General features: G+C 27.1%; 1 protein-coding gene across 1 annotated transcript; it reads left to right on the top strand.

The window, feature by feature from the left end:
* Positions 1-45: 45 nt before the first annotated feature.
* LOC135926454 (uncharacterized) lies at positions 46-27879 on the top strand. The gene is made up of 22 exons (XM_065462340.1): positions 46-108; positions 158-285; positions 326-537; positions 2393-2592; positions 2656-2862; positions 3802-3923; positions 4454-4578; positions 4984-5223; positions 5571-5684; positions 5868-6133; positions 6220-6300; positions 6356-6478; positions 7243-7365; positions 7440-7576; positions 7637-7781; positions 10010-10153; positions 18819-19036; positions 19148-19472; positions 25153-25554; positions 26667-27041; positions 27459-27607; positions 27679-27879. Exons 1-22 carry the CDS (start codon positions 46-48, stop codon positions 27794-27796), a joined length of 4017 nt encoding a protein of 1338 aa, XP_065318412.1. The 3' UTR covers positions 27797-27879.

Raw genomic sequence — 27879 nt, 5'->3', positions numbered from 1 at the left:
GCCAGATGTTAAAAATTTATCAAATCAATCCATTTTTAAATTTTCATGAATGAGAAAAGTGAGAATTGTTCTTCCTATAGCTCATCGAAATCAACTCATAACTCAAATGTATATTTAATAATTAATTTCTGAATTTTTTGACAAATTATTTTTTTAGCCATTGGAAAATGACCTGACATCATTTGTTAATGGTTCAAATGAATTTCAAAAAATTGAAGATGCTTCAAGTTTATCATATAACTCTACTAATATTAATTCTGACTGCCAAATAATATCTCCTATAGAGTTATAATATTTATATGCTAATTTTAAATATTAAATAAAGGTTTCCGATACTTGCCACTCCTTCAATTATATATTACCACAACAATATAAGGCCTAATTTAATTGGTGAAACTGCAAGAACTAAAGATATCATATCCATAGATAATAATACTATCACATCTGGAAATATATTAGATATAAAAACTAATCCAAATAATATATTGTTAAAGGCTTTAAAACAAATTTACAAATCTATAAAAGAATTTTCAAATGGTATAATAAAACATATGTAGATATTCTTAAAATATCATAGTTGCATAATTAATTTTAAAAAATACTCAGGTTATTAATTTTATAAACTAGTAAATATAATTAAGATTTTTATAAGATTAATATTATTTCAATTGTATGATAAAGTAATGATTCAGGGTTGGCTAAGTTTAAGTTATTTTTATTTCTAAATAATATTTAATATTGAGCTCAACAATTAAAGCTTAGTCTAAATTTTTTTATTAGATTTTTAGTTAAAATTGACACTATTACAATGTATAAATCAGAACATTAAACATAAATTATTTTTAAATCACTCAAAAACATTTATTTTGAATTCAGTTTTTTTGTTTAATGTTTTTGAAATATTTTGGGTTTTTTGGTTTAAGCCCTACTAAAACATTATTAATCAATCAATAGTTTTTATATACTTAGAATAAAAAGCAATTTAATTATATCAAGGGTGAATGTCCTAAGTCCAAAAAATTCTAAAAAATGATTATTGAATTTATACATTATATATCCTTCCAAACTTGATTTCTTAAATTTCAATAATGAATAAAAAAAATTAAAAATCAAATTTTTCCTTTGGATGGACCCAAGTTTCTTTTGAAAATTTATATAATTTTTTAAAATCTCCAAAGTTTTTTGATTAACTTCACAATCTTCACATGGGGTTTCAAAATCTTTCAATTTGGATCATTACTTTAGGCATGTCTATGACCAATGTGCTAGATAAAATAAGAGAAGATTAGGGTGATATCCATCATATGAATGGCAATTTCATCATGAACTTTTATGTATTTTTTAAATTATATGAAGAATTGATGTTTATATATATATATATTATAAGTAATTAAAAAATTAACAATCAAATTCACTTGACATTCATTCTGTAAAATCAAATAAACCTACATTAGTTTTTTTGATAGGGTCAATTAATGAAGTTACTAGGCTGATTGGGTGACCCTGTATGACTATGACTGCACTAGAAATAAAAATATTTTATTATTGATATTAGTCTGCCTAATCTTTAATTTAATTTTTTTTGTTAAAAAATAGTTTGAATATTTACAAATACAATTCAAATATTTGTGATATGAAAATGTTAATATTTAATTTTTTTTTGTCCAATCAATCCTAGTTTTTATTTTTTCTTTGAAGATCTGATTCAAACTCATATTTTAGAAATAATTTGACCCCATACATGAAAAAATCATTTAAAAAAATTAATTGTTGAAGAAAAATTATGATTATTTCAGTGAATACGCTAAAATTTATAAGAGTACTTAGAAGAAAATAAAGAAAAATAATGTGTTTTTATTCTTTCCTAAAAAGAATATACATGAAAGCTTTTAGGGAAACAAAATAATTTAAAATATCCAGCTTGAGTCCAATATAATTTTGTCCTAATCTAAATTGACCCTACAGTTTGAAATCAAGACACAGCCGGATTGAGATCGAGTGAATAGTGAAGACCTGTCCGACCTATCTGAGCTTGGTGTTATCAGATTTATAGGGGTTTCGTACAGGGCTCCAGAATAAACCAATTACAAAATATAGTATACCCTTTCTGTATCAATGCAAAAAGTTTGTGAATAACTTTAATTAATATTTATTTATTATAATAAGAGCTTGGGACTAGAACATAAATCCTTTTTTTTAAGTAATATAAGAGCCAGAACGAACCCATTTTTAAAATTTCCTGGAGCCAATTCTAATAAAAATTTAAGATGGGGATCCATAATTTTGATAGGGTGTTGATTCCTCCCTCCCCTTATTTCGCCACTGACGAGAGTTTATACAGCTTATAATATGAAGTTAGCCATTTTAATAAAGGTTTTTATAAATTCTTTAGAAGCGGGTGATAGTAAATCTGGCTTGGAAATTATATGTCCAGAGCTGGAAAAGTTTATCACTATATTTACAACCAACGAAGATGCAAGATTACCGAATTTAGAAGGCAAAGAAAAAATCAATATCACTCCACCTCAGTTGACCGAATGTTTACAGAGATTAAAAGACTCCATTGAAATTTTATCTAGCATTCACCTTGATGTAAGATATTCTAAATTTATTTTCTATATTACGGAATATTTCAACCACCAAAAAAATAAATAGTTTGCTTCCACCGAAATCTCAGACCTGAAGCGCACCTTATTAAAACTATATAATTTGATCGGCACCTTCACCAAAGACGTTTCTTCTAATGACGCCAAGTTTCAAGGTGACGGTGAAAGCTTTGCCCAAAAGGATTTTGCGACTTTGGAAATAGTTGAAAAGAAAAACGAATTCCTCGAGATTCTGGCCATCGATGCAATATTTAAGGTAAAATATTTTTTTTACACCCATTTTTGCATTTTTATCTGATGCAGGCAGTTAGTCGCTCGACGATACATTACATGAGCCCAATTTGAAAATTAAACAAACGTCGAGCTTATCGAGTTAAAAAGTCTAATATAATTGCTTTTATGGTTTATAAAATTAATATGTGAGATTGAATGTAAAGTTAGAGAGAGGAGACCGTTGAAAATTTAAAAATTCGGTACTGCCCGTAAATGTTTATGCCCGGCTCGGCCGAAATAGTTTTTTTTTTACTAGTTATCTGATCTGGCCTAGCTCTTAATAATTTTTTTATGAAGGAAAAAGACATGAATTAGTCCTATTCTTAGCTTTAAAAAAAAATTTGCGAAATAATGGCCCGGCCTATAAAAAAATATTTTGCGCAACTTGTCCGTCGCGCCCAGCTTTAGTGTGCACCATATAATCTAGTTAAATCTCTTGGAGCCAATATTTTAAATTAGTGAGCCTCGAGATTTCTTTAATAGATGTCTTCCTTTCTGCCATCTATGAGCAAAAAAATCTCTATGCTTGCGTAATATTTTTTTGGCTAAAATATTGGGTTAGCCGTTTTTAATAAATTGCACTATTTAACAACTGACCCAAACCCAATTTCTACCTAAAATAGGAATAATTAAACTATTATATTTTATACATAGTAAAGCTCCGATTTAACATTATTTCTCAAGTGAACACAAATAAAACGTCAAAGTGTAGAAAAACATTAAAACTACTAAGGAATATTTTTAATTATGCAAAATTTATGCAACCATGATTTTTAAACGGTTGAAAGCCGGAAAACATTAAATAGAGAAATGTTAATTCAGAGTTTTACTTATGATAAAAATAGTTTATGGTTTAATAATAATCCTAGCGATAAAATTTTAAAATAATTTATTTTTTACAAAAAATAAAAATATCTTACAGCATAATGGATTCGATGATGAAATACGAATAAATATCGAAAAGGCTAGTCGTTTGAACAAATTTCTGATGGAATGCCTACAAAATTCCATACCACTTGCTATCGTGAACGCCATTTTTGAAAAGTAAGTGGGGTACAAATAACGGAGTCTTACGGGAAATTATAAATTACCTTTCGGAAAGGAAGGAATAATCTAACGAAATTAAAAAAAAATTTTTAAATACCTTTAAAATAAGCCCGGAAAATTATTTATACAACCTGTAAATTTTGTAATTTTGAAACTACAAATGAATGATGATGTTTTTTATAATATCTTGTTCTCTATAGCAAATCATTTGGGAATAAAATTATTCCTCAGCTTAAAAGGCCCATATTGCAACAGCTATTAACTAATATACTATACTTAATGTAGTGGCTGTAAGAAAGTGTATTTGTTATCGACACTTTGGGAATTCCTTTCGAAGTCTTGATTATAGCCATTAGTTATTCTGGATACGAAATTGCCAGCGAAATTTCCCAAACAAAATTTAGATAATTTAACCATACGCAAAATTTATTGAGTTATTTCACATTTATATTAAATGGAGATGGATGGATTTTTATCATTTTATTTAAAATGTCTCCATCTTTATATCAAACGTTAATTTTTTAAAGTTATCACAAAACGGGTTTTTTTGATACTAATGGCTACGCGGTGGAATTGAAGAAAGAACTGGCTCTAGTCAAGCAATCTAAAGATCGTTGGGAAAGATTGTTCAAATCTGTTCGATCTCAGCTGGGTAAGTCAGCAAAAAAAATATCTTTAGAATTTTTATTTTGAAGAGCATTACAAACTGTTAGAAATGATTGAAATTTTTAAAATTTGCTAAAACCTCTATCAATCACATATATTCCTACTAAAGAAAATTTGTTTATTAATATATCCCGTTCATTTCATGGAACAATCACTTTACATCCAAAAAGCGCATACAAATTTAATTTTTTTTACTTCTAATTTTTAAGGTCAGTTCGAATTTTTTGCCTAACCCGGTTTTTTTAAACGGGCCCGGATTTTTTAAAATTATTCTTACCTGCAGGTCTGCTTTAGATCAACAATAAATTTTGAAGAATTAGAGAAGAAAAAAGTTTTCACCCTTTTTTATTTTATATATGATAATTATGTAATTTATATTTTACCCGATAAGAGGGTAGACTTGAACAAGGCGACTTTGAAGCTGGGGGGAAAGTGGCGCATCTCGTGGCACGGCTAGAGGCCTCTAAATTGCGATGCGACGAGTTGCGGGCCTTGATGGAAGATAAAGATGACATCTCTAAGAATGTGGAACTCCGTGTAACATCATTGATATCCGGTTTGTGGGAACGTTTGGTTGAGGGACAAATGAGTATGACCGTTTTCTCACCGTTACGGAGGGAATGCGATGAAGGTTTTGAAACCTATTTTTTTCTTGCTTAATAGATTAATCGTGGTATATATATATATAATATTACGTAATGATAGTTTTAAATACATAAAAATCACAAAGGATTTACTTACAAAAAAATATCAAAAATGGCTCTTTGAAACATTTACAAATATATTCAGAGATAATATTAATTTGAAGAGCATTTCAAATTCTGTTTTAAATTAATATAAACATAAATAATGATAACCATTCTTCACAGCCATTTTCTTTATTAATAATTTAGTAAGCGTGTTATTTTTTATTAATATTTATAATTTTTAACACCACTTATTTTTTATTATATGCAACCGTGAACGATAAAACCGCAGGTCCCAAAATCAGTAGCGACCGTTTGCGATGCAATTACTGGCGAACAAAGCTTAAGTTAGCGCGTAAGGAAATTGACACATTGCGTGCTGAAATGCGAACAGATGGTGAAGGAGGTAAATGATTTTATTTTCTAATTTTAGCTAGCTTTCTTTTTTACTATTTTTTTCACACAACTGATATTAGTTAAAACTAAACCTAGCCCACTTCAGACTTATGAAAATGATGATAATAATCTGTTCTATCTTTTTTTACCCATTTTATTAGTCTTAGTAGATAATATGATATACACACAATAGATGATCTTACCAGGGTAAAAACGGAGAATTCTCGTCTCCGCATCCATATGAGTGACTTGAAATTGCTTCAAAAGACGTTGGAACTAAGCGGATACTGTGCTCGAAATCCCGATTTTACTACTAAACTGAACTTGGACGAAATTTTGCGAAAATTGAAACATCCTAGCATAATTAATACGGCCTTGCTTGTAGGAGAAACTGGACTCAAAAAACAAATCGAAGTTTTGTGTCATTTTAGGGACGCCTTGAGCAAGCACATTCAAAAAGTAATTAACTAACATTTTTTTAGTTTTTATAATTGGTTTCCAACCGTTGCCAAAAAAATATTATTAAATGATCTTTTTATACAAAGAGTTATATCAACGAATCATTGCCGAATGTGGTAGGAAATGAAACGATCGAAGATTTGAAAAAAAATAATACTCTTTTACAGGTAATATAGCATTATTCATTCAAAATTTTTATTTATTATTTAAATGTTTTTTTAGGACAACGTTTTCTATTATACCCAAATGAACAAGACAAAAGACGAAGAGCTAGCTAGATTGCGTAAGCTCTTGAATATTAACGATATAATTAATTCCGAAAATTCCGATCTACTTATAAATAAAGTATTATATTAATAATTTGATTGATTGATTTGTATCTCTTTCTTTTAGAGATCTGAAAACCCCGCGACTTGCCTAAAAGTATTTCATTGGATTTGAGCCCCATTGGACCCAATATCTAAAAAAATGATTAGGCCTAGAATTTATTAGGATTAAGATTTTTCTTCATCTTTAATTTGTAATTATATTTTAAAAAATCTCCAAAAGCATGTTATTTTCTTTTAAACCATAAATAGTATATGGGAAAAACTAAGAATGCAGGATCAAGGAGAGAGATGGGTATTTAACTCATTTTTAACCAGTTATATCGCATTGATATTATTTTAAGTTCTGAATTCTTTTTATTTTTAAAATTTTCTATTAATTTTTTTTATACGTATAGTAAATAAACATTAACCATCTAAAATTGGGCGATGTAATGTGTTATAAATGACGAGATCATAAATATTATATTACATTATTTTACATTTTATTTGATTTATAGTGGAGGTTCTTGGTTTTGGCCAAATTTTATTCGATCAATCAGCTTTCCTTTTTTTTTGAAAAATATAGCTCCATTTTGAATATAGAGATATATATTAACTCGAATCCCAATGTTTAACAAATTTTATACGGCACATGCCTATGGATAGCCGAATTTTCCAGATTTTAAGCAATTACCCAAAATATTAATGATTAGTTAATGTCGATATATCAATCCTTCTTAAGGTGACACCTGATCAATTAAATCTGGCCCAATTTAATTATTATTTTAAATATTGATATAGCCTCAATCGCAGAACAACCCCTATAATCACAGTAAAGAAACTATAGATGCCAATAATAGTGCCGTATCAGATCCTTCTAGTCACGTAAACAATCCCGTAGAAAATCATAATGGAAGTTTTTTGGTAATTCAATTCTTTTTTTAAAAAAACTCATTATTCCAGGTATAATTAAATAATATATATTTTGTAATTAAAAGGGCGCAAACCAAAGAATAGAATTAGAAAACAGAATTAGCAGACTTAACAACACAACGTCCGAGTTGAAACTCGAGGTTATGAGGAATTTGGAGAACTTTGCTAAAGAAAAGGAAGAATTGATATCTCTTCATAGAAAGTTAGTGATTAGTTTTATATTAAAACTATTTTATTTTATATATTTCCTATAATATAATAGCCAGGAATTAAGAGTGGCTAAAGAAATGGCCAAATTACGTGGGGATTATGAAAGATTATTGGGTATAAAACATGAAAATGAAATTCTGAAAGAAGAATTGACTATTAAAACCAAAATCTCTATGGAATCTCGTCAGGAACTTGAAGTAAATTTAAATGTTAATGTTTAAATTTTAATTGAAGAATAATTTCATAATTATAATTAAAATTTAATGGTATCTGATATTGGTGATGAAACCGTATCATATTTATGAGTTATATATACAGTCATGCATTTAAATGATTGAATTACAAATAATCTGTGGATTGCCAAATTGTTTTCTTTTTATGTTACCTTACTGTTTCCAATTTTTTATATTAAAATAATTTATTTTAACAGATGTATTAATTCCCAAAGAGCGGATTGTAAAAAGAAATTGTAAAGATTATTAGTTTAATATTCATGGATTTTTTAATGTTTTAATTTATTTTTACAAGCATAAAAAGAAGAAAAAAATGAATATAATAGCAAATTATTAAAAGGACATCGCCATCAGCGGCGATATTCCTAAATTTATCCCTCTCCGATCAATTCTACAAAAATTTTCTTATCATTTTTCTTTTACAATTAAAAAATTGGTGTCGCGAACGACGGATCGAATTTTTTGAGGCTATGCGAAAATATCGCAATGTCATAATTCCGTGTAATACTACCCATTACGATAACAATGGGGGATAAAAAACCAAATATTAATAAAGAAACTTTATATTAAATTGCCAAATTGATCAAATAACCTAAGACTAAATAAAAAACATTACTAAATGTTTACACTGGATAAATAATTCTGAGCCAACAATTTACGGTCACCTAGTTGACACGATAGATCGTGGTGGTTAATTATCAATAAAAAAAATTATATATATTTCCGGTAGATGGCGTTTTTAATGATTTTCATTTAAATACTCAGGTTTTGTTTATATTTAATTTCAAAAATAGTTTTCTTTTGTTGATTACTTCATATAAAATTAAATATATACTAAAAAAATTAAACCCCTATATTAGAGAGCCTTCAAACCTATTTTTTAGGTCCGATTTGATCCGATAATTATTTTCAAAGATCCTATCCATTTTTTTTAGAGAACCTAAAAAATTGGAGAAGTAGTAAGGAAATTTTATTTTATAGATCTTGGTATTATAAATTAAAAGCTTATAAATAAACTTTAAAAATATTGAATAATACGATATTTGCACTAAAGAACTACACGGGCGGGTTAGAAAAAAATGTACTTTAAGCGGGCAGGTTAGAAATATTTTCAAACAATAGTATAAACGGTAGATTTTCTAATTTTGGATTTTTGTGGGGGAGGGGGGGGGAGATTGAGCTGGACTGGTTAATATTTTTAAAATATTAATTTTTTATTTAATGATATTGCATTTTTTATAAGTTATGAGTAAAAATATATTAAAGTACTATATTAAATATATAGCCAAATCGACTAATCATAATTTTTAGAAATGGGTGATCTGGGTCAATAATCTGAACCATGAATTTTATAATATTGGATTTTTGAGGGGAAGGGGTTAGGATTAAGCTGGACTGGTTACTATTTTTTAAATATTAATTTTTTTATTTAATAATGGTGGTGGTGGGTGAACTTTTATATAAACCATGGGCGTGCTTATTTTAAAACAATAGCGGGCGATCTCTAATCTTGCATCGCAATGTTATTTACAAATCATTTAATTTTTTAAGCTAAAATTTTACTGCTTAAATTTAAGGAAACTATATTTTCAAGACTCCGGATTTTAAAAAATAATATTTTTGGCCCGGCCTGAGTATTATTTTTTAAAGCCTATTCATTTAAGTCATTTATTTACTGCGATGGTCTCCACCACGTTCTGAAACCTAGTTACCCAGATTAGAATAACAAGGGGGAATGCACTATAAATCCCTTCCTAGTTTTTTAATTATATATAAATTTAATATTATATTATATAAAAAAAATGTAACAAATAAATATACTTATCTTTTAAAACGGAATATTTAGAATGACATAAGGATTTCTTCTTTTTTTTCAATTAATCTCATAGGGAGTTCTTGCACCCCAATGCAAATTGTTTGACTCCACACGTTATGATTTTATTTTTAAATGCGGTGCCATGCAGGTCTGAGGGTTAAATTTCTAATTCGACTTAGCCGATTGATATATTAGATTTTATGGATCCATATCATTTTCTGGAGTAACAAAAAAATTCAACGAATGTTATATTTTGAAATATATACTTAAATTTCGACCTAAATACAAATGGTTAAAAATCTGGCATGCCTTATTTGATGTAAAAGAAAACAAATTTACAAATGGTTGATAATTAAAAATATATTTATTATATAAGATAATTAAAGAGCATATCAAAAATCTTAACCTGCAACATGACGACAAGCTGATGGATTTGCAAAACTTGGTGAAGGAACAAGAAACCGTATTAATCGGGAACGAGAAATTTAAGGAAGGAAAAATTATGAGTGAAAATTATAAGGTTTTTATATATGGTTTTATACATAGATAAATAGGGTCATTTTTAAGAATTAAATAAAATTCAGTATCAGTATTGTTATTTATTTTAGTTCTAGTTGTTTTTACTGCACTCTAAAATTTTTATAGATTTTCTGGATATAATATCATCACACTTTTAATCAGTTAATTTTAATATTGTAAACATTTCCAAAGAAATTGAACGCGTTATTGTTCAACCATTGTTGTTAATCGGCTTAGCCGAGTTGGCTCGAACAGAGCTGACCTAAATTTTGGGTCGTTTTTTCGATTCCGACCCGAGACCAAGCCGAAAAATGACCTAGACCCAAAATATGGATCGTTATTTTACTCCGACTCAAAGTTTGGATCGTTTATTCGACTCCAACTCGATGTTTAGGTCTTTTTTCGACTCAGATTCAAACATCGGGTGGTTTTTACGACTTCATTCCAAAGTTGTGGTCGTTTTATTCGACCCGACCCAAAATATGAGTCGTTTTTTTAAAAGACGACCTAAGGTTTGGGTTGCTTTTTTTCAACTGATCCAATATCTAGATCATTTTTTTTGACTAAAAGCCGACTAGGGTTGACTCCAATAAATATATGAATATAATAATAACATTAATATTATGGGCGAGAAGGTTAATTAAAGCTTCTTTTAATTCCAATGCTCTGACTCACTTTATAATCTTATTAATGGAGTGGGAATTTGTCATCGTTTTTTTAAAACTTTTTTGACACAAATTAGTAAAAATATAAATTGTAAACATGTTTAATTAAAATTTCAGTAAAGATGTATCAAGGAAAAGTGACAATTGTCATAATCTATTTTTGAACTTTTTTGAATTTTTTCAAAGCAAATAGGTAAAAAATATATATTATAAATATTTCAGTGAAGTTGTACCATGGAAAAGCGACAATTGTCAAAAGTTATTTTTGAACTTTTTTAAATTTTTTCAAAGCAAATAGGTAAAAATATATATTGTAAACATGTTTAAATTAAAATTTCAGTGAAGATGACCCATAGAAAAGTGACAATAATCATAATAATTATAAAACTTTTTTGAATTTATTTGAAGGAAATAGGTAAAAAAATATACTGCAAATATGTTAAATAAATATTGCAGTGATGGAGAACCATGGAAAAGTGATAATAGCCTCTAAAAATCTTGGATACATTTATATTTTAAATATTTTTATTTAAATTATATATGATACTTATTAATTTATAAAAATTTATATTTAACAGTATATATATATCATATAAAAAGGTCATTCCATGTCAAATCAATCACTTTTCGGCCGACCCCTTTCGATTTCGATGAAAAATCGTAGGCTGGTTATATATGTTCCCATTAGATTATAAACAAAATTTTAGCGGATTGGCAACTATATTAGCGGAGATATTCGGGGTTAAAGGTCTAAAAAACGTCTTTTTTTGCTTTTTACTGATGTTAAATAACTAGTTTTTAATTTTAAACTAAATATGATCAAATATTGAATATAATATCAATAGCTAAGTTAATAATTGATGATTATGGCGAAAACATCAAAATTAATTTTTGATAAAATATGGGTCATCTTATGGTCAGTTGAAAACTTGAAATTAATATTTCGAAATGTATATAATCTCCGATTTTTAATTTTTTTAAGAAATATTATCCGTTTACTATTTTTTTAATAATTTCTTCAACAATTAGCATGGCTGGATATTTATTTTAAAAAATATTGCGATTTTTATACTTTTAAAAAAATAGATGGCGCTATATATAATAGTTTTAATATGTTAAAATTCATTTTTTTTATTGATTAAAAATATTTTAATGTATATATATATCATACTAAATCGATTACAATGTCCATTATATATATTTATTTGTAATTCAGATCATAAATTTTTAAAATCTTCACAAATTTAGCCTAATTAAGATAGTTATAAATTAATTAAATCTTACTTCATCTAAAGGAATACAAAGCCCGGCTAGCTTGTGAGATTTCTTCAGGAGATAATATATATGTTTGACTGGTGGGAGTAGAAGGATTGACCAGCGAGAGAATATGAGATTTAGGCAACACAAAAATATCATCTTTCAGAGGAAATTTAAATGAGGCTGAAGGTCCACAAGGCTGTAAAAATCGGATTTTTACTTCTTCATTTATATCATTTTTATCGATTATATATCCTAACCACCATTTATCACCATATACACCTGTTATATATCCATTAATATTTTAAAAATTAATTTTCTCATTTAAAAACTAAACTTGTTTTATATTATATTTTTTGGAATTGGAATATATTTTGGTTTTTAGTCTATTTTGATCAATGGGAATAACCCCGTGATTTTTTTGGGTCCCATGTATAAGCAGTGCATTAAATCTTTTACGAAGGGCTAATTCCTCTTCGATATATTCTTGATTGGATACATATTCAAATTGAATTCCATTAATATTTTCTTTAGCATAATTATATAATTCTAATGAGGTTAGGATTTGATTTTTATTTGGCCTTTGAAGACTAGCTCTGGCAACTAATCTTTTGATAGTTCCTCCGATACCGTCACTTGCATTTTTGCCGTGAGCAGTGGCAAAGAAATGCCATTCGGCAGGAATATTAAAATCGTATTTATGAAGGCATATGTTCAAAAAAATTTTGCGATTCTTGTATTGAGACGCGGCTTCATCTGAAAAATATATTATTTTTTCTGGTTTAGAATTAAATTTGGATAAAATAACAAAATTTATATTTTTTAATTCTTCTCCAGATTTATATGCTACAAATGGATGTATAGTGGCCTGCACGTTGTTCCAATGAAATCCCTGAACTTCATCTTGTAAAATGAAGGAATAATTCTCAGAATAATCTAGAATTGTTAAAAATTCCCCATCTTTTAAATTTTTCTACATTTGTCATTAATTTCACATTCTGATGAATGGCGCAAACACAAACAGTGTGTGTGCCACTAGCTCCAACTAAAATACAGTTTTTTGGTCTAAGTTCGGCAAATTTAGAGAATCCAATTGATATATTTGGGTATTCTTCCTTAAACATCTTGAATATTTATTTAAGCTTATTTAATATAAGTCTTTGGACTGATTCTTTCTCGCCTTTAACAGATCACAATCTTTTATTCCAGGCATGAGTCGGCTTATTTCATCAGAACTATAATTTTGTTTATTTTTATTGCTTAAAATTTTTTTCAAAATCTTCGAAATTTTCTTTATCTCTGGTTATTTTAATAATTTAAGATAATGACAATTTCATAACATTCTTGATCTTGATGGGTATGACTTAGTCTGGGGGGTGGAGGGTTGGGGGTAGGCCTGGTAATTAATGTGATTTTCGATTTTTCCCTTAATAATTTTCCTGCACACCTTTAATCCTGCTTTTTTGTTAGTGTGCTAGTCGGATTTTTTAATTATTTTTAATTTACATTGAAATATTAAAAAAATTATTAAAATTTTATATCCTCCGAATATCTCAGGGGAATAAGGTTTACAAAGTTATATAATAGAATTTTATGATATATTATACATTAAAATATTTTTAATCAATAAGAAAAATGAATTTTAACATATTATAACTATTATATATAGCGCCATCTATTTTTTTAAAGTATAAAAATCGCAATATTTTTTAAATAAATATCCAGCCATGCTAATTGTTGAAGAAATTATTAAAAAAATAGTAAACGGATAATATTTCTTAAAAAAATTAAAAATCGGAGATCATATACATTTCTAAATATTAATTTCAAGTTTTCAACTGACCATAAGATGACCCATATTTTATCAAAAATTAATTTTGATGTTTTAGCCATAATTCTCAATTATTAACTTAGCTATTGATATTAGATTCAATATTTGATCATATTTAGTTTTAAATTAAAAACTAATTATTTGACATCAGTAAAAAGCAAAAAAAGACGTTTTTTGGACCTTTAACCCCGATTATCTCCGCTAATATAGTTGCTAATGCTCTAAAATTTTGTTTATAATCTAATGGGAACATATATAACCAGTCTACAACTTTTTATCGGAATTGAAAGGGGTCGGCCGAAAATCTTGATTTTTTTGCTCATTTGACATGGAATAACCCAAAAATTATGTCCAAAATTATTATTCATAATATTCTTATTCCATGAATTTAAACATAAACATTGTTTAAGCGTTTCTGACGCCATGCGATTTCTTTTTTTCATAGGTGTCCACCCCTCTCGAGAAGACACGCTCGCTCGAAACAGATGTGCTCTTTTGCGATAAAACATCCTTAGCCATTATGGAATGGTAGGAAAAACGCATGGAATTACTTCGCCACCAATCCAACAGTATAATCGAGGCTGAGGCGACTGGATCAGCTAGGTAATCCGCGATCTCGTCAACCATCGGAACTAGGAATGCCTTCCTAAAAATATATAATAAAAATTTTTTTAAAATGAAATATATCAACTCAATGAGAACATTTAAAATTATTGTAATGAAAAATATACATACACCTTCTCAGACTATTTAAAATAGTTGTCGACTTCAATTCTAAACTACATATCTTTCTCTGATTTTTCGGGGACCAGATTGTAACGGTACCTTATAAAACGATTAACTTTTCGTTTATTCATCCATATAAGGGTGTAAAAGTTTTCTTGATCCGAGGATCTAAAAAACTGCATAATTCAAAATTATCCATAATGTTAATATATTTTTGGCATTTAATCAACATAAGTCTTGCAGCTTCAGCAATGACACTATTCAACAATGTTTGCATTGTATCTAAATATAATAGATACAAGCCTATTGTTGATGAATTTGCACTGATTTCACAATATGTAATTTTATAAAAAATGTGCAAAAAATCTTCAATATCTTTAAACAACTTGACCACTTCAGTATTAATGTGGAAATTATCATTCATACATCGTTTGCCCAATTTGATAATGGCATCTATATTCTATAGAATCAAACATTTAAAAAAATTAAATATTATATGCTATTAATACCTTATTGATTTTGTTAAGCATGAGATATTTTGAATTCCATCTAGTTGACACATCTAGCGAAATTTTACAATTACAAATATTAACAAAATCTTGCATCAAAGATGGATTTTTATGCATTTTTTTGACCAACAACTCAACTTTTTCCAATTCTGTTAAAATCGTTGAAAGTTCTTCTTGTACGATAAGATTGATAATATGAGCAAGACATCGTATTGTGTTAAAATTCGTGTTATAGGTCTCACGAATTAGAGGAATAATTTGTTTCCCCGCGGAAACAATATTTGATCCATTATCATGGGTAATGGAGGATATTTTATCAATTAATTTATACTCGGCCAGTATTGTTATTATTAAATCTTTAACATCCTCACCCGTGTGAGGGTGGGCAAATTCCTCATTGATAATAAGGAGTTGGCTAAATCCCAATTATCGTTGATATAATGGACCGTTATGGCACAATAACTAATCAAATTGTTACTGCTCCATACGACCGTAGTTATGGCCATCTTGTATTTATAATTATCGAAGGCATTCATAATATTAGTTTTTGCCTCGATATATATGGTGTTTAAATATTTGACAGCAGTTTGTCTGCACCATACTTTAGAACTTTTATTTAAAAAGGTAAAGATGTCTTTAAAATCTTTACTATCATATGTTCTAAAGGAAATATTTTCGTTGATGACATATTTTAGTATTAATTTATTTAGATGAAAAATATCCCCCGTTGAAAGTTTTCATGCCCCTATAATGGAATCTGGCAAAGGTGGTGAATCATTAACTGCTTCAATGTTTGGCTACAAGATGTTTGCGCAAATTGGCTAAAATATATTATATATATTATTAAATCAACCAAAAGAAATTTGATTCTTAACCCGACTCCCTTTCGATTATTTTAAAATTTAGTATCTCGGTAGCATTATTCACTAACTATTATAAATTTAAATTTTTAATTTTTAAATCGGTTACCTAAGATAGCAGTACATATGGATTAGCACACGAAAACTTGCAACGGAGGATAATTTTCACCTAAATAAATTAATACTGAAATATGTTATCAACGAAAATATTTCACTTCGAACATTTGACAGTAAAGATTTTAAAGACATCTTTACTTTTTTAAATAAAAGCTCTAAAATATGGTGCCGACAAACAGCTGTGAAATATTTAAATACCATATTTAACTAGGCAAAAACTAATATTATGAATGCCTTCGATAATTATAATAACAAGAAGGCAACAACTACGGACATATGGACCAGCAACAATTTAATTAGTTATTGCGCCATAACGGTCCATTATATCAACGATAACTGGGATTTAGCCAACTCCTTATTATCAATTGCGGAATTTGCCCACCATCACACGGGTGAGAATTTTAAAGAATTAATAACTGGTGGAGTATAAAATATTTGATAAAATATCCTCCATTACCCATGATAATGGATCAAATATTGTTTCGGCGGGGACAAAATTATTCCGCTAATTCGTGTAACCTATAAAGCAAATTTTAATATAATACGATGTCTGGCTCATATTATAAATCTAATCGTACAAGTAGGACTATCAACTATCTCAATAGAATTGAAAAAGGTTGAGTTGTTGGTGAAAAAAGTCCATAAAAGACCTTCTTTGATGCAGGGTTTTGTCAATATCAGAAATTGTAAAATTCCGCTAGATGTGCCCATGAGATGGAATTCAAAATATCTTATGCTCACCAAAATCAATAGTAAACAGCATATAATATATATTTTTTTTTAATGTTTGATTCTATAAAATATAAAAGCCATTATAAAATTGGGCAAACGGTGTATTAATGACAATTTTTATGTTAATACCGAAGAGTCAAATTGTTAAAAGATATTGAAGAATTTTTATACCCATTTTATAAAATTACATGTGAAATTAGTGTCAATTCATCAACAAGAGGTTAATATCGATTATATCTTGATACAATTGCAAGCATTCTTGGTATCAAATATTGAAATAAACATTAATAGTGTAATTATTGAGGTAGCACAACTTATGTTGGCTTAATGCCAAAAATATTATGGACAATTTCGAATATTTATGTAGTTTTTTATTTCCACCTATCAAGAAAACTTATATACCGTTATCGATTAATAAAGTATCTTACTATGAAAAGTTAATCGTCTTATGCCGTAAATACAGTTATAATCAGGCGGCTAAAATACCAGAGAAGATTGATAATTTAAAATTGATTTTGATATCGTCACTTATTTTAAATAGTCTGAGAAAGTATATATATTTTTTCATTATATTACAACTATTTTAATGTTCCCATATAGTAGATATATATAATTTTAAAAAAAAATTCATTATATATTTTTAGGAAAGCATCGTTAGTTCCGATGGTTGACGAGATCGCGGAATACCTAGCTGATCCAGTCGTCTGAGCCTCGATGAAAGTGTTGAATTGGTGGAGATGTAATTCAGTGCGTTTTCCCTACCTTCCATAATGGCTAAGCATTTTCATACACAACAGCGAGCGTGTCTTCTCTAGAGAGGTAGACACCATTACGAAAAATAGAAATCGCATGTCAGAAACGCTTAGAAAATGTTTGTGTTTAAATTCATGGAATACCAATATTATGAACACAAGATTTTTATATGTATATATATTGTTAAATATAAAGTATATTTAATAAATGTATCAAAGATTTTAGAGGCTATTATCACTTTTCCTTGGTTCTTCATCACTGATAATTTTAAGTAACAAGTTTACAGTATAAATTTTTACCTACTTGCTTCAAATACATTCAAAAAAGTATAATATTAATGATTATTACAATTGTCACTTTTCTATGGGTCATCTTCCCTGAAATTTTGATCTTAAATGTTTGCAATATACACTTATACCTAGCTTCAAATAAATTTATTATTACAATTATCACTTTTCTATGAGTCATCTTCACTTAAATTTTAATTTAACATTTACAAATTTATATTTTTACTTATTTGCTTTGAAAAAATTCAAAAAAGTTTAAAAATAACGATTATGACAATTGTCACTTTTCTATGGTACATTCACTGAAATTTTAATTATTTGCTTTGAAAAAAATTTAAAAATAACGATTATGACAATTGTCACTTTTCTATGGTACATCTTAACTGAAATTTTAATTTAACATGTTTACAATTTATATTTTTACTAATTTGTGTCAAAAAAAATTTAAAAAAAGTTAAGATTATGTAGTGAGTCAGAGCATTATCATTTTAAAAGAAGTATTAAGCAACTTTCCCGCCCATAATATTAATATCTACTAAATGTTATTATTATATTTATATATTTATTGGAGTCAACCTTAATCGGCTTTTGGTCGAAAAAAAATGATCTAGATATGGGCAAGGTGGGAAAAAGCAACTGGTCTTAAAAAACGACTCATATTGGGTCGGGTCGAATAAAACGACCACAATTTTAGGATGAAGTTGCAAAAAACGACCCGATGTTTGAGTCTGAGTCGAAAAAATTATTATTTTTTATTTTAAATAATTAAAAATAAGAAGATCTTCTAAAATTGAATGAACGTAAAAAAAAGGGTCAGAATTAAAAGTGAGGTCATTAGTCATTTTTTTGATTGAACGCGTTCGTTTACAACATTATTTTTTTTTTAAAACCTTTTATTTATATATTGATAAAATGTGTTTCGATAAAAGCTTCAAAAACGCGTCGAATTGTTAGATAAATCAGTGTGTCAGGCTCAATCCAAATTACTCAGAACTCGCTCACATCAAACAAAGCTGTTCAACGAAAGCGTGGGCCTTAAGAATAAATTGGCGGCTCGTGAATCTACTATTATCAGACTCAACGCCATCATTGCCAGATACCGAAAACAAAAGAATTCTAACCATTTTACCAAGGAACATTTTAAAAGGTTACTTAGATTTCCCACTCATAACCCATTTTTAAAATATTTATTTATTTTTTACAAAAGTTAATTTTTACGATTTGCCCTTATAAAAAACATATTATCTGACTAATTTAGTGCAATGCCAACTACAGAATCGAATCCCCCAAAATCAGCGACCATTCGACCAGAAAGACAACTCAATAAAATTGCCGAGGGGAAAGGTACAACTCCAACATTTAAAAAGCGGAATTCTTTTACCACTAACAAACGGTATATAAAGGAAAAATCGCTCGGAAAGTTTTTACGGGCAGAAAAACCATATGTTCTATCATCTTCGAATAATTTATCTTTAACGTCGCACGACCAAGATGACGAACCTGTATCGAAGAGCCTTAAATCTGCCAAATTTTTGAATACTGTATTCGATAATTCGGATAATTTTTTATCCGCAATTTTAAATGTAAAGTATTTTGATCGTTATTTTTTTTTTAAAAATCTGAAATTTCAATTTAAAGAATCTCCACCAGGAGATCACTTTAAAAGCCTGAAAACTTTTTACTTATTTTCTTATAGCGAAGATTTTACAATAAGCTAAAAGTTTAAGCGAAAGCGACGATAATAAAGTTATAATTATATATATGTAAACAGGGTTTCGAATTGAACCGAACCGCTAAATTAGAATGAACCGTTATGGTTTTCTGAACCGTAACCATAACCGAACCTTTATAAAGAAAATATAAAAAGAGCGAACCGAATCGTTATAAATATTTTAAACCGGTTCAAAACGGTTTTAAAAAATAACTAATTATAAATTATTAACCTAAATTTGAAATCATAATTTTCCTTGGGGGCATTTTTTAAATTGGTGATTTTTTTTCAAATTAAATATGGTTATATTATCTACATTATATATCAATTAATACCAAGTTTATTGTTTTTTTTCTTTAAATATTTAATTTATTAGAGATTAGGCAAATTATCTATTAATTTGATAAGATATCTTAAAATCATACATAATTATTCTTGGCTAAATTAAGGTTTATATATAAGTTATTAATAGGCTTTTATAATAATACTTGCTAATAATTTAGGAAAAAATTATATAATTCTACTATTAATAACTAACATCTAATAGAAATCAAGTTTTACATTCAGTTTTATATTATATGGTTTATTTTTTTATCTCACAAAAACTTGTATCATAGAATTTAAATGACACTAAATAAAATGGTCAGCAATATTTTAATGATATAATAATTTTTTATTTATAATCATTGTTTTTTAAATTCAGAATTCTGATATTCATTTAGGTCATAAATTATTTATTATTAAAATAATGTTAGTTAGCATTTACCATTATCCATATATGCAAAATAAAAAAAATATTATTAAAGAATGGCTTTTGTAATGAATATTTTTCTATCTGTATATTTAAATAATAAAAAATCTTAATATAAATCTTCAGTTTAAATAAGTTAACTAAATTATTTTTATTTTATTTATTTATGTGTTTTATATTAATAAACCTACAGTGATAGGAATAAAATTTTGATGTTAAACTAAATATAAATAGTATAGTTTAACTTAAATTACCCACTCTGACATATTCTATATAAATTAAGATAAACTTTTTTTGAATATATTAATTAATAAGAAATTACAAAACAATATTTTATTAAAATTGGTCAGTACTTTATTTCTATTAGATGTTAATAGAATATGACAGAATGGGTAATTTAAGTTAAACTATAGTATTTTTATTAGTTTAACATCAAAATGTAATTTCAATTTTTAACGTCTATTTAATATAAAACCTATAAATAAATACAAGTATAAAAATAATTTAATGCAATGTTAGTTAACTTAATTAAACTAAAGATTTATAGTAAGATTTTAAACATATTTAGAAGACTATTCATTACAAATGCCATTCTTTAATCATATTTTCTATTATGTATATATGGATAATGGTAAATGCTAACTATATTTTAATAAAAATTAATTTTTTAATTACTTAAATGTATATCAGAATTCTGAATTTAAAAAAACTATATGATTATAAATAAAAAATTGTATTGATCATTAAAATAAAATATTGCTGACCATTTTATTTATTGTTATTTAAATTCTATAATCCAAGTTATTTCAAAAAAATAAAAAAGAAGGTTAAATTGTTTCTATTAAGCTTTTTTATTTATTCTATTTATTATATAATAAAAGATTTTGACCATCTATTCATCATCATACAGCTTATTAGTATCTATATCTATTTATTAAATGGTTCGGGAAAAGTCAAATCCTGTGCGATCCTATTTTAAATTAGATATTATAAAAAATCAATCTATTTGCAAAATAGAAGATTGTGGTAAAGTATTAACTAGGGACCATGCTGCAAATCTCGAGCGACATATAGAAAGATTCCACAATAGGGAATTCAAATTATTAAAAAAAAAGAAAGAAAATTTGACTATTAAAAAACCTCAAATAACGAAAACTGCAAACCAGTATAATACAATCCAAATTAAGTCCAACACTACTACAATACAAATTAATATAAATAAAGAAATTTAATCTTCTCAAAAGAGAATTAGAACGGATAACTAAAATATTTTCTAATATTTCAAGATTTAATTTAGTTCTATGCGCAGAGAGTATAAACTTAAGGCTAGAAAATGCTCTTTCTACGGATACCTGCGTAGCTGGAACTGCTAGCATAGTTACAGCTAACTTATAAAGTTCTGGCATACTATTCATTATATTTTCCCAATAATTCAAAAGATTAGTATCTTTTTCTAATCTCTCTATATTATCAAATGACCGAATTATATATTCTATTTCTATACATTTATTATAATTTTCTATGCCCTGAGAATTATTCTTATTAAAACTTTCATGCAACTTTAATAAATCTTCAAAATCATAAGATAAATTATCTTTCGAATGCGAACACGTAGGCATAGTATTTAGAATTTCAATATTCTGATTATTTAGACTTTGTATCAAGTTCCAAGTTTTACAAAGATGTTTTCTGGCGATCTCTCTTTCTTCAAATGTTAAAAAAACATTATATGTTGGGTCGAGATAAATAGCTGAGCAAAAAACGTCATTTTTGAAATTTATTTCTCGTGCTTTTATCGTAGAAACTAAAAGTCTGGCAAATGGAGTGTCGACTTTATTCGTTTACATGAGACTTTTGATCCATGCGGCATAAAAATCGCCCATTGTTAATTGTTCACTTTGAATACATTTTGTCAAAATATAAGCAGGATATAAAGCTTTTAATATATCACTAATTATTTTCCATTCCTTCTCTGATAAATATTTTTCGCGATCGCTTTGGACCGATATTTCTTGGCAAAAGCTTTTTAACTCTAGTAATCTCTCCAACATTAAATAGATAAAGTTCCATCTTCTGCAACCAATTAATGGTTTTTTCAAATTTAATTTGGATAGAATAGCTGTTATTATCTGATTTCTTATTTTTTTACATATGTTTCTAGCTTTATTTATAATGAGAATTTCATTTGAATTTTTAATGCACATTAATTGCAAATTGAAATTCATGTGAAGCACATCTAATACCCATTAATATGGATCTGGCATTTGGTGAAAGATTAATATTTTCAATATTAAAAAGTTCGTTATTTTCATCATCAATTATATCATTATTATGTAAATCATCATTATCTATATCATCATTATTTAAATAATGGTTAAAGCTATCATCTTCTTCATCGTGTAGTATTAAAAGCTTAATTAATTTAATCATATTTGCTGCATTATCTGTGGTTATTGTGTAAATCTGCTCAATTCTTATTTCATATTCTTTTAGAACATCTAGAATAATTTATTTAAGATATTCTGATGTGTGTCGTTCTTTTTCATGCATAGAGTCCTTAATTATATTTTTCCGTTATTTATAAATTGAATATTGATCCCCAATATGGACCTATCATATCTAGTTGCTATATCTAATTTTATCGAAATAAGTTTTTGGTATACTTCCTTTTTTATATTTTGCGAAAAATCAAAAGCCATTTTTTTAATATTATTGCGTATATTTTCGAATTGATAGTAAAATTTCCACCTAATCCTATAAATATTGGATCTATAATATTCCGAAATGCTATGTCGCCAATTGATTTTATTGGTCTTCCATTAACTGTTATTAACTCGGTACAGGAGCCGATTAAAGTTTCTTTATTTATATTAATTTGTATTGTAGTAGTGTTGGACTTAAAAGCATTTTGGATTGTATTATACTGGTTTGCAGTTTTCGTTATTTGAGGTTTATTAATAGTCAAATATTCTTTCTTTTTTCTTAATAATTTGAATTCCCTATTGTGAAATCTTTCTATATGTCGTTCGAGATTTGCAGCATGGTCCCCAGTTAATACTTTACCATAATCTTCTATTTTGCAAATAGATTGATTTTTTATAATATCTAATTTAAAATAGGATCGCACAGGATTTGACTTTTCCCGAATCATTTAATAGATATAGATACTAATAAGCTGTATGATGATGAATAGATCAAAATCTTTTATTATATAATAAATAGAATAAATAAAAAAGCTTAATAGAAACAATTTTACCTTCTTTTTTATTTTTTTAAAATAACTTGGATTATAGAATTTAAATGACAATAAATAAAATGGTCAGCAATATTTTATTTTAATGATCAGTATAATTTTTTATTTATAATCATATAGTTTTTTTAAATTCAGAATTCTGTTATACATTTAAGAAATTATAAACTATTTTTTTATTAAAATATAGTTAGCATTTACCATTATCCATATGTGCATAATAAAAAATATGATTAAAGAATGGCATTTGTAATGAATAGTCTTCTAAATCTGTTTAAAATCTTACTATAAATCTTTAGTTTAATTAAGTTAACTAACATTGCATTAAATTATTTTTATACTTGTATTTATTAATGGGTTTTATATAAAATAGACTTACATTGAGTTAAAAATAGAAATTACATTTTGATGTTAAACTATATATCATTAAAATATTGCTGACCTTATTTATTCATTTAAATTCTATGATACAAGTTTTTATGAGATAAAAAAATAAATCATATAATATAAAAATGAATGTAAAACTTGATTTCTATTAGATGTTAGTTATTAATAGAAGAATTACATAATTTTTTCCTAAATTATTAGCAAGTATTATTATAAAAGCTTATTAATAACTTATATAAAAACCTGTTAATTTAGCCAAAAATAATTATGTGTATTTTAAGATATCTTATCTAATTAATAGATAATTTGCCTAATCTCTAATAAATTAAATATTTAAAGAAAAAAACCAATAAACTTGGTATTAATTGATATATAATGTTGATAATATAAAAATATTTAATTTGAAAAAAAAATCACCAATTTAAAAAATACCCCCAAGGAAAATTATGATTTCAAATTTAAGTTAATAATTAAAAATTAATTATTTTTTAAAACCGGTTCAAGATAATTATAACGGTTCGGTTCGCTTTTTTTATATTTTCTTTATAACGGTTCGGTTATGGTTACGGTGCAGAAAATCGTAACGGTACATTCCGGTCTGGCGGTTCGTTTTCAAACTCTACTTTTAGCACATTCTCTTTAGGTATGATGATTTAAAATTTTTAATTACCTAAATTTTTAAAATTAACGATAGCTCGTTATATTTGTTTTCTTTATTAATTTTGTTAGTTGATATGAATAGTTTTTTAAAAGATGATAAAATTTTATAATGCAAAATGAATGAATGACACAAAAAATTAACAAATGCCTACTTTATAGAGGTTTACTTACGCATAAGAAAAAAAAATTAAAATCTGCCCACTTTTTAAAGTAGACAGTTGTCCAATATATCAAAACATTTTATAATAGTAGTTAGTAGGAACTTGATTGAGACTCAAAATTTTAATCAAATTAAAGAGTCGCACAAATTAGCAATAGCCCAAATTAGATAGGCTTAACTGACATATTTAAAAAAACATTAAATTAAACTTTGTAAAATGTTAAGTTGTAGAGGGGAATTCCAGGTTCGGTATACTGTCTTTAACCTTCATAAGGATAGAAAATCCTTATCCAATTTCAACATAGAACCTTATAATTTTAAATATAAAAAATATTTTATTTAAGACCGAAGAATTGAGAATAGATCAACCAAACATAACAACTAAAACCTTGCCCAACGATAACGCATTGTTGAAAAAAATAATATATCAAATGAGAAATCATATGAATCAATTAGCCAAAACTTTGAGCGAAAAATGTAACCCTTCATTGGATCAAAAAATTATCGAGAAATCTGATCAATATTCACAGACGTTTGGTGACGATCATCGCGAAAATATTCATTCTCGCGTTCGATCTACGAATACGCCTGACTTTAATCAATCCAAAATGGCCGAAAATGTTACGAGGAGTAATTTACCAATGGCAAAATCGACACAAATTAATAGCGTTTTAGCGAGTTTAAAGGACGCACATGTACAAACATGCGATTCGGATACAATTAACCAGTTACTTGAGAAAATAGAGGTAATAATACCTTATATATTTGAATATAACACTAGGAGTGCAAGTTTTTACTCAAACCTATTATTATTTAAACCTAATTTTTTGAAGTAAATATTTGCTAGAATTTTTATTAAGTTATTTATAACGGAATTGAAAGAATTCAAAGATTTATTATAATAATATTTAAAATTAATATTTGACTGAAATATATGGTCAATTGGCTTTTATTAACTGGAAACATGAAATGTTTTCCCAAAATCAAATTTAACCGGGGTTTCGCTAATTTAATCTAGGTAATTTTTTACTTTAACTATAATTAATACATAAACCATTTCAATAATGTTATTTATTTGGAATAAATTCTATTATTCCAACCAAACCAAATATGAATTAATTTTTTATATTTCCTCCATTTCTATATTCCTTTATTATTACTTTATATAAATATATCAAATAAATTACTCGATAAAGTTCGAGGAAAATTTATATAGCAGCAGGTATATAGTTTGCGTCAACTATCTGGCCCGGATTTTTTTTAAAAAAATTTTTCGGCCCGTGTTTTATATTTTTAGACCCGGGTATATTTAAAGTAATTAAAATACGGCCCGCCTGTGTATTCAGGCCGGACTTAAGGTCGGGCCTGCTGGTCACTGGTAAATTTTAGGCCTCTTCAAAAACGAATCGAATAATCTATTTTTAATTATAGCTTAATCTAAGATATTTTATTATTCATACGAATACAAACAGCAAATTATTCGATTGATTCAAAAGAATCAAATACGAATAATCAAATATTCGACTCATATTCGTTTTTGAGTAGGCCTAATATTTTATATTAAGGACATTTACGGACATATCTAATCGATCGAACTCAAATTAGTCGAACTTAAAAAAGAAAAAATAATGTTTGGTTTTTATATCGGTTTTTATATCGGCTAAAATGGTTGTATCGATGAATCTCTGATTAATAGAAATCTGAACCCATTTTTAAATTTCCAGGAACCGGTTCTAACAAAAGTGCCAGTAATTTATAACAAAGTTCAAAAAATATTGTATGATTCATTTTTGGAGAGGTTTATTTATTTATCTTTTAAACACTATCAGAATATATAATTATGAATAAATAAAATTAGTTACTAAAGGATACGAATGATCGGCTTAACCGTCGATGTTGCGATTACGTTTTAGACGTGGAGAGTTTGTCTCAGGAAATACAAAATTTTAGATTGTCTAAAGATCTAACTAAATTAAACTTGACTCCTTCTCACGACGATCAAGAAAAGGGGAACCTATCTATAGACATCATCGAAAGTGACGATTGTTACGGAGACTACCACGTGACTATCAATGAATCGCCTGCCACGAATGATATAAGAATCAAATACGAATCTGAAACATCTCATGATGCGATTAATAAACCTTATTATGATGTGAATAATTCGTACAAGGTCAAAGATTTGATATTGCATTACGAATCGATTGTCAAAGAGTTGCAACGAGCGTTAAAGGTAATCCACATGATAGAATAATATTTCTATATATATGTATTAGAGACCTGCAGGCACGGACGACCCGAGTACACGGCACAGGCCGTATTTTAACTTTTGAATACACGGGTCTAATAAAATACCCGAACCGGACATTTTTTTTAAAATACTCGGCGAGCCGTATATTTTACAACCAAATATTTTAAATCGCTATTATTAGCTATAAAAATTAAAAATAAATATATTTTGAAAAAATCTGTGCGGGCCTGAAAATATAAAACCCAGACCGGGCCGAAAATTTTTATTAAAAAAAATTCGGGCCAGGCTAAGCAAGCAGTACCTCTGCAGGTATCTGATATATACATATATATATATATATACCTGTTTTAAAATTTACTATTCATTTTTATTTTCATAAATATTATTTATTTATTTTAGGCAAAGTGCAAAATTATTTTGAACGCCAAAATAGCCCTGAAAGAAGCTCTCCATAGAGAAAAATGTCTTCAAAGTGAATATTTATTTATGAACAACAAATTATTGAACGAGAAAAGTATACATCAAAATTTTACAAAATACCCACCAAGGTATAGTATGATAATTTAATTTAAATAACACACTCTATGATATTTATTTTTACATTTATAAAATAAATAAGGGAACCATATGGTGACAAGATTCCATCTAGGTTATTGGAAAAAATACAAAATTATGATTTTATCCTGTCCGAAAATATAGACTTGAAATTGGAATTGATTGATTTAAAAAAATTATAAATGATATTTAATAATATATTATTTATGTTAAAATCATAATGTTAAGTTAATTTAAAGATTTATTTTCGATATTGATAACGCGG

This window comes from Gordionus sp. m RMFG-2023, chromosome 3, assembly GCF_954871325.1.
Source record: "Gordionus sp. m RMFG-2023 chromosome 3, tfGorSpeb1-WG-v2, whole genome shotgun sequence".
NCBI lineage: Eukaryota > Metazoa > Nematomorpha > Gordioida > Chordodea > Parachordodidae > Gordionus > Gordionus sp. m RMFG-2023.
Note: the sequence above shows the minus strand (reverse complement) of the source record. Positions and strands in the feature narration are given on the sequence as shown.